This window comes from Solanum tuberosum, unplaced genomic scaffold (genome assembly GCF_000226075.1).
Source record: "Solanum tuberosum cultivar DM 1-3 516 R44 unplaced genomic scaffold, SolTub_3.0 scf00274, whole genome shotgun sequence".
Lineage (NCBI taxonomy): Eukaryota > Viridiplantae > Streptophyta > Magnoliopsida > Solanales > Solanaceae > Solanum > Solanum tuberosum.
In genome coordinates, this window is record NW_006239198.1 from 411,892 (window position 1) to 421,628 (window position 9,737).

At 30.5% G+C, this 9,737-nt stretch overlaps 1 protein-coding gene across 1 annotated transcript; it reads right to left on the reverse strand.

Annotated features, from left to right (window-relative positions):
- Positions 1-3,841: 3,841 nt before the first annotated feature.
- On the reverse strand, positions 3,842-6,469 carry LOC102582679 (BOI-related E3 ubiquitin-protein ligase 1). Its single transcript, XM_006358554.2, has 4 exons — positions 5,581-6,469; positions 5,359-5,477; positions 4,798-5,159; positions 3,842-4,539 (listed from the first exon to the last, which is right to left on the reverse strand). Exons 1-4 carry the CDS (start codon positions 5,625-5,627, stop codon positions 4,027-4,029), a joined length of 1,041 nt encoding a protein of 346 aa, XP_006358616.1. The 5' UTR covers positions 5,628-6,469; the 3' UTR covers positions 3,842-4,026.
- Positions 6,470-9,737: the final 3,268 nt, after the last annotated feature.

The following is a 9,737-nucleotide window of genomic DNA, read 5'->3' on the forward strand; positions in this document are numbered from 1 at the left end:
TTTTTTTTTTTTTTTTTTTAAGATTCATAAAGATTTTTTTCTTTCATATTGGAGTCTGACTAATTTGGATTCGCATTGGATACAACCTATTCGATGGTAGCGCTTCCTACCAAGGATTCTCATTTGAAGGTAGTCTCTAGTTAAGGAAGGAACAATTCATCTACTGCACCACGTCTTTTCATGGTAATGTAGGGATTTTATTAAAGTAAGACAAGAAATGTAGATTTTGTTTTTGAAAAATTTATTTTGCTAGTTTTTACTTATGAAAAATCAAACAATTGTTTCTGTGCAGCATTTTTTTTTTAATATATAGTTACATCATTTTGAGTGTTTCATTTAAAAAGAGTACTTCAATAGTTCAATTATGTGTTTTATTATTAAATCTTGGAGATTTCTAGACCTAAAAAGGGGGACCAAATGAAATATATTTTCCTATTATTATTTTATTTCTTTGCCCTGCCTTGTGACAGAGTTTTCAGAATTAGGATATAGTATTCAAATGTTAATAATAAATTCGTTTGATATATTTTTATAATTATAATGTAGAATTTTAATATTATAGTATAATATAAGAACCATCTATATACATGAGTAAACCAGAAGAGAAAACATTAAGAGTTATATTTTTACATTCAATATTGTCTTTTAATTTATTTCACCATCTATCAATAAATAACAATTGAATTTTTATGCACTAATTATACAAAAAAAAGTAATGTTTTTTAAAGATCCGTGTAAAGAGAAATTTAGAAATTAAAATGATTAAAATTACAGAATATTTTTGTTAATCCTCTTGTTGTATTTTCAAAGGGAAGTGTATATTATTAGGCAAGACTTTTAATGGTTCAAATAATTAAGACAAAGTTAGGAGCTAACACATTATAACTTATAAGCGTATTCACGAATTAAGAATTTAAGCTCGATGAATTCAATTTTTATATTCATTTAACACACATATATATATATATATATATGTTTATTGTTTCAGCTAAACTCAAATATAGAATACACAAAACCCAAAAAAAAAAAGGAAATAGGGATGAACAACTTTTAGCTATCTCTATACAAAATAATTCATGGCTAATCATATTTAACGATAAATTAGCAACAAATAATAAAAAATTATGATAGATAAATATATCATGAGTTATGTAGCGATAAATTAGCAACGATTTTTTTTATAACTAATTCATGTCTTTTATAATGTCATATTGTATCTTTGTATAAAAAAATGCCTTTTTTTTTTTTACAAGAATTGTTTAAATATCCTGGCATTTGGTTTTGTGCTATATTTAACTACCTCAAGTAGTTGTGAAGAGAAACGTTTCCTAGATAATTATAGTAATCGATAGAAATTTATGTATTCGATATTTATATTGCATCAAGTTAGAAAGTTCATTTGATCTAATCATAATTAAGTGATATAAAGAATGACCGATTAAGAGAGGGATCAACAAAATTTTAAGCTGACATGAGAAGGATATACATACATAAATTTTATATTAAAATAAAAGAGAAAATAAATATGTGATTTCAAGCCAATAATAACAGAAGAGGACAATACATGTCATAAACTTGAGTTTTGAGACTGTAACAAAATATGTGAATAGAATTTACAGAAAAATCTTATTCACGCAATTATCTTACTAAAAAGATATTCAATACAAACTCAAAACTTATAATAAAGGGACTCCAACAATTGGTCAAATATCATCCTTGCATTACTTTAAATTTCATCAACTTTTCTTAAATTGATGCTCTCTTTTACTTAATTTTTTTGTACTATATACGTATCCATTGTTCTTAGAAAAAAAGGATTTTTTTTTAAAAAAAAAGTGTGGATACACATTAATCTTATGAGTTGACTTTTATGGTTTTCTTTTACCCAAACATTATAAAAATATGTTTTTAAAAAAACTTAAAATAAATCGATCCAAACAAATAATTATTTAATTTATGACTTTTGACTTCCCATCGGAACATGCTTATAACGGCCTAATTAGATACCAAAATAATGGAAAATAGTGTCTCTGTCTTCAAGTTCAAGAAGGACATTAGTTAATGTTTAAACACAATTAGGTAATTTTTTGCTAAATAAGCCAAACTCTTAACTAGTCCAGCTCCTTGTAGAAGTTTATTGTAATAACATGGTCCTAAATACTTTCTTAATTAGGTAAAAAAAACACATTAAGCCAAACTTTTAATACTTAATTAGGCCCTGTCATGTGGAACACTTGCTTTTAGACTTTTTGACCATTCTTAGAACACTATAATTAGAGGTAATAATAACATAAATTAATGATCTTATTAAGTACCATGCATAGTTATCTCATCATGCATGTTAATTATGCTTGCAACTTGTTGAATAAAGTTAGTATCTCTCTTTCTTTTTAACCATTCGCTATTCGAAATTTAGTTCAGATTAATTTAGACTTGTGTCACATATAATTTATACTCCCTCTATCCCTAATTACTTATCCAATTTTCCTTTTATAGTTGTCCCTAATTACTTGTCCATTTTGACAAATCAAGAAAGGACAATTTTGTTTACCTATTATATCCTCAATTAAATGATTAATTACTTTGAAAAATGTAGAACTTTTCATCCACTTCATAATTAATAGGGGTAAAATGATAAACTCACTATGTCATTAATTATTTTCTTAATAGGTGTGTCAGTTCAAAGTTGACAAGTAATTAGGAAAAGAGGGAATATAAAGGATAATATTTTCAAGCGATTTATCATATTCTCAAGATCCAAACCTGATACTACTACTTATTAAGGCAAAGGAATTTAATTTAAAATTCACCAATCGATTAGATTAATTTAAACTTGTGTTACATATGACCTATTAATGGAGAAATATTCATTACTATAGAATCGTTCATTCTCGAAAATCGAACTCGACATCTCAGAAATGAATGAATCTACTCTATCGTAATCATATCCCTAATTAAAAAGGGAGATTACTCTATCGTAATCTACTGAATCATTTGCATAATATTATAACATTAGGTTAAACATAAAAAGGAACAGTCCACTTAAATTTTTAAAATTCGACCTTACCCAAAAAGAAAAATCTCCTAATTATGCCCTCATTATTATTATCATTTTTTTGGCACATTAAACTTTCGTAGAATAATATAATATATTTTTTTGGCATTTCACATAAATTAAAAGGTCTAGGCATAATACATGAACATGTCATTTAACTTGGTTTCAACTGATATCTATCTATATCCTCCGACTTTGGTGTGCACTAATAATTCAACACTTAAATATCATAAATTTAAACAAATAGATACATACGTCATACATGACAAATCTCACGTGATTTACCAGGTAGGACATGTATGTGCTGATAAATGCATCTTACGCGATTTGTCAGGTAGAATACATGCATCTCATACGATTTGTCATGTAGGACACATGTGTCTAATAATTTAACTTTATGATAGTTACCCCTAAAATTAATATATATAAATATCAGTTAAATGACATACTTATGTATTGCACAAAATGAAAATAATACCAAATGTTTTTTAAAGTAAGAAATACTATCCCTTCATCCCTTGTATGGTAAAAAACTTATTATCAACTGGGGTTTTTTTTCATGAATAATTTATAACAGTAATTTTTCATCGAAGGAAAAAAAATGATGAAAATTGATTTATGATGTCAATGGACGGTAAATAAAAGAATAAAACGAATATACAAATGAATTAAATTTCAAACTGTGTTTTAAAAAAAAAAAAAACTACGAAGATTTTTGATCCTCGATTTGTTGCAAAAAATAAAAAAATAAACCCCAAGAGAAAAAAAAATCTGAAAAAAGGAATATAGTTATTAAATGAAATATTATTTTTGTTTCATGTTTTCTTCATTTATGTTTACTGTTTTTTCTTTTTCAAAATTAAACTCCTTTTTTGTTTTACCATTAGAACATTAATTTGAAAAGTTCTAAGTGCAGGACTTGGGCTTGGGTTTGGGCCAAAAGACAAAGTGGGCCTTGATTTGGGCTTTTTCTAACAGAGAAAGACCTCAACACTTGAGCTTCTAATGGCGAAACACAACGGGCAAGCTTGAGCAACAGCATCACATTCTGTACAGATACACAAATGGCGACACGGCAGTACTACTACTGAGGCGACTCGTTTTCTACACGCTTTGCAACTCGGACCGCCGGTAGACTCAACAACTCGGTCCGGGTCAATGTACGCTGATTCAGCATCCTCCGGTTCGCCGCCGTTACCGTCGTTTATCTCATTACAACCTCCGCCGTTGATCATCGCGTGTTGCAGCTGAGCTTGAAGTGTTGCTGCCGTTACTTCCTGTGCTCTTGCTCTAGCTTGCCAAGCCTGTGCCTCTGCGCTAAATTGCGCTGCACGCGCCTCTAGTTCAGCGTTTCGCCGAGCTGCTTTCTCCATCTCTGCTTCTTTTTCTCTTAGCCTTCGTGCCATTGATTCCTCTGCTGCTCCGATCAGTGCACGGTAGTGACTTTGCCTTTTCTCTGCTAATGTACGCCTCAATTGCTCTCCCTATTGAATATCGAAAATCAGAAAATTTCATTCTCGGTGAACAAATTCAAAAAGCATAGTAAATTTTGCGGGAAAAAAAATCTATCTATGTGAGCTCACATTGCTGATTCCGACTCCGATCAAAGAGATGAGAGAGGATTTTCTATAGTATGACATTTTGATATGATTGCAGCGAAATCGATATTGAGAATTGATACATGTCAATTTGAATTAGTTTGTAACTTAAACAAATGGTAAAATTTTGAACAAAAATAGTACCTGAATTAGGAGGAGATGATCAATTTCATCGCGTTGTTGTTTGATATGAGTAGCTAAGTCTTCTGTTAATATTGAATAGAAAGCTGATGATTGAGGAGAAAGAGAGTGATGGTGATGATGTTGTTGTTGTTGTTGTTGTAATTGATGTTGTTGTTGGTGTTGGTGTTGATGTTGGTCTCCGAAAGCTAAACGGAGTCCGGTGGAGACAAGGTTGGGTGGCTGTTGCTGCGAAGGAGGCGATGTGTGAAGTTGAGTGAGGTCGATGAGTTGCGGTTGAGGCTGAGATTGCATTGACATCAATGGATTCATTGCTGCCGTTGTACTTGTAAGTTCTCTTCCTCTCTTCCTTGAATTTACCCCAGCTATAATCGCAAAAAAAAAAAAACAATTTTAGATTCCTTTTCTTCATACGTATTCATGAGATTGTAATTTGTATGTTCAATTCAGGATTGATAATAAAAGATGAAGAAGAAAAACTAATAAAACTTCGAGTTTTTTGAATTTGGGATTGAATTTGAATCGTATTTGTTGTTATGTAACTATGAAGTTTTTTTCCCCTACCTCCTGGATTGAATAACATTTGTGTTTGATCAAGAAAAGATCCTCCTCCGCCACCACCACCAGGTTGAGATTGCAATGAATAATCATTACCAAGTGGGGGTTTTCCTTCTTGTACATTTCTGCAACCAAGAATCAAGGAAAATCCAATTAAAGTTACTTAGACAAGAAAAAGAATGAGATAAGAGAAACAAAAAAAAAATAGGAAGGGTGTTGAATGCAGACCTGTTTAGAAAGAGAACATTTGATGGGTATTGTGCTTGAACAGCCATTTCTATGATCAGAATTGAGAAAGGAAAGGTAGATTGATAGATGTATATATATATTAGAGAAAATGGATTCTAAGTTGGAAGATGGTAATGAAGAGATGTGTGATTGGTGGGTGGGTGGGGTTCTCTCTGATTAAAGGCTAACACATAAACAGCATGAATAGAGAAGAAGATGCCCTAAACCAAGGCAGACTCTTCAGTTACACCCTTCAAGAAAATACCAAAGAAATGTAAAGAATGAGGACAAGATAAAGAAAGAAACTTTTTCAAAGAGAGAGAGTGAGTGAGGTTAAAGAGTGAAATGAATCTTTTTAAGCCATTTCCAAGAACAACACACAATTTTCTGCCTGTGCTCCCTTCACTTTTCTTTTTTTTGTTTCTTCCTTATGCTTGCTTCTTTGGTTTGCTAAAAAATGCTTTTGAAAGCATATAAGAGAGAGAAGATATAAATATAGAATCAGTCCAAGAAAGAAAGAGAGGGGTAGCCCGTCTTATTCTGGTTCTTGGTTTTCTTTCCTTTGCTTTGTTCTTCTTCTTTTGCCGTGGCTTTAGCTTTGGTTTGGCTCTTTCTCAACTCTTGTGTTTCTTATCAACTCTTATTTATTATTCATTGAATTTTTCATCACTTGTTTATATTGGTATTATCCACACACCCCACATATACGTAAAGTTTTTGTATATATGTATATATATATTTATTGAGTATAGAGAAAGAGAAGGAGAATCATCAATAAGGTAGATGTGGGGATAGTCTTGGAGTTGGGGTTGATATTGTTGTTGGGCGTGCAGAAGGTCTCTGCCGTTACCGCTGCCGCTGGAATTGTTTCTATATGGCCCATGCTGCCCACCTATCCCTCATATAACTTTTTTTTTTCTTTTTTCCAATTATATTAAGAGATTAATTATTTTTAAAAAAAGGTAATGGAAGGGTTGAAATTGTATTAGTATTATTTTATATTATATAGTCTACAATTCTTGGTAAATGGAGCACTATTTAAAGTGTGAGACAAACCTGTCCCTGTATACATAGAGAAAGGAGATTGGTTTCTTGTTCTAATAATTATATTTTGTTGTGGTTGCCTAATACAAGATGCCCATCTAGTTGTTAAAGCCTAGGTCACCTTCATTGTGAAATAGTTTTCTTCTCTTTTTTTTTTATTGATTTATTTGCTTAGTGGGTCCTGAAAAAATTATGATTCTTGAAATTAGATATTGCTGTTTGAGCTTGTTCCAAAGTTTTATTTTTCTTTTTTTTGAAGTGGAATCGGATGGATGAGATGTGTACACACACATCAAAGTAGTTTTTTTTTTATCAATCAGGTTTGTAGTGTAGTGGTAAGTACTTCTTCATCCTTAATCAAATGTATTGGGTTTGAGTCCCTTTGAATACACGTCTTTGTTAGAGAGCGCTTTTACCCCTAGTGAGACTTTCGGGTGTGAATTCAATTTTAGTCGGATTTCAATGTGGGTATCGAACACTAGGTGGGAAACAAAAAAAAAAGTTTTTTATTTTTAAAAAATAATAATAATAATAAGATATGTTGAATTTTACTTGATTTTGAAGATTCAAACAGCTAGTATTCATCACATTCCTTTTCTTACAAATAAGAGTACTTCCAACCTAATTGCTATGTTTGTTGGCTGAGTTAGCTTCTTCTTCTCTCAAAGTTAATGTTATACCAAAAAAATAAAATCTTCAAATGAATCTGTCAAATTCACTCACCTATTATTTTCTTTTTCCTATAATTTAGCCTATGAGCAGGTGAGAAAAATAGAAACTTCAAGAAACCTGAACCTTTTTAATTATTATTATTATTTATAGATTTAATTTACAAGGAATCAGAAAAAGATGGGGCTATGCTATGAATATAACTTTTCTCCCTTTTATTTTGCATTATGGAATCTTGACTCTGTAATTAACAAGCCTAATTTAACATAGTCATGTGGTAAACCTGATTAACTGAAATTTACCTAACAATTAGGTTGGTAACTATTTGAATTTTTTTTTATTTTTATGGTTGAGCCAAAAGAAAAAAGTAGTCCCTCTATTCCACCATACATCCTAATTAAATTAAATTTCTCCCATATTGACATAAAAAAATATTAAAAAATGATAGCATCTTTTTCTGTCAACCATAAAAAGTCATTTATAAATATGTCCATCTTATGTGCTTTCATTCGTGAAGGCATAATGCCAGCCCATTCTTTCTCTTGGAGTTGTCCTTTCCATCAATTGAGCCAAACACCATTGATGAAAACAACAATTAAAGAGTAAATACATTATACACTATTTATTCATTAAGGAAAATCCCTAACTTACACGACTCTCATGAATTGTCAGACCCTCATCCATCCATCAAACAAACATATTGAGGTGGAAGAAAATGAAATGAGATAAACAATTATTTTGATGTTCTCGTAATGCAAAACTCACTTGCATTAACGATAATAACATGACTAGTGTAATTCCACTTACAAGTGTGGTCGGGAGATGGTGATGGCGTATGTATTTATGTTATTCTTTTGAATATTTTTTAGAAGTTGAATTATTTTATTTTTACGACATATATGTGTCGTGTGTTAGTTGAATTGGCTGACTAATTATAATTCAAAACCATCTAGGTGCATTAGAATTGTATACCTTGTAGCTCCTTTTGATAAAAATTTATGGCTATGATCCATTTTAAGTTATCGTCAAAATAAAAGTACATCTACTTCTACGTTTAATTAAAAAGGCAAACAGCCGGCATTGCAAGCTAAAAGAAGCCACCACTTATGTATGAATCTTTTGTCAATACTTATGGCTCTAGCTTGAGTTAGGTTTCGTACTACTATTCTATAAAGGAGAAGTTTTTCTTATTGGATTGAAATCGTAAGGCAATTCAGTTCTCTAGATCTATCTATCGTATCGGAATATATGTTTTTGTCTTCACTTCATGATATATTTACTCTTTATATTTTGAATTTTCTTAATGCTTATAGCTCTCACAAGACATGTATGTGACTTTTTCTACCTAATAAAGAGATGGTAAATCTTATTTGTGTTTGGTAAAAGAAGAAAGATGACAAGGATTTTGATTAATCTTCCCCAAAACCAAGATGGCTATTTTAACTTTAATTAATGATAAAGAAAAAGAGGGGGGAAAAAGAGTAAGGAAAATGTGAAAGAAAGTGCATATAATGGCATCACACAAATTTGTCTTTGTTTTTGGTCCCACGATTCCTTTTATTAGATTTTAGTACTTAGTCTTCTCCTTTTCTTCTTGTTGCCTATCTTTTCATAGCATTACAACATTGCACGGCAAAATTTTAAATCAAATTTATACTTATCATCGTTGTCATAGCGGAGCTACAATATTAGGTACGGGGTCAGACTATCCAATAATTTCGACTTAATTTTTTTATATTCAAAATTCATAAATTTTAATTTCTGATTTCGCCTCTAATCATCATCTCATTTTACTATGACAACTATCTCTAACTCATTCATGCACGAGCATACCATTTGGGTGATCATAGAGTCTATATGTGCACAATTATATGCCTTTCCACCTATCCAACTCTTGTATAATTTGTTTCTTTTGCTATGTCTCTTTCTTATGACACAAACCTTTCTTATTCAATTTTTCTTTCTTTTTCTTAAGTTTATTGGTTTTGTTCTCTTCTTTTAAAAAAATAATCATTATTTGTATTTATTAGTTGTAATTACTTGGCCACGTAATGGTGTAATTGATGTTAAATAACGTGTTGCTAGTATTTGATTAAATCTCATTACATGGTTGTTGTGCAATGTTTATGGTTTAAGTACATATTTGCTGACCTGAACATCATTATTTTCGATAAAATTCAAAGAAAGTAACATAATGTTTTTACTCGATGGATAATTTACTACTTTAGTATCGTGAAAGAAAAATGATAAGAACCAAACCATGATATGTAATTAAAGCCTTTTGTGATCATCTTTTATGCAGCTGAGTATTTATGTTTATTTTCAGATATATTTAGATATTTTAAGTTTAATAGGTGTGTAGTAGGAAATGAAATGTAAATTAAGCACAACTATATTTAAAAAAATAAATATATTCAACTAATATATATTGAAGACCATATAGA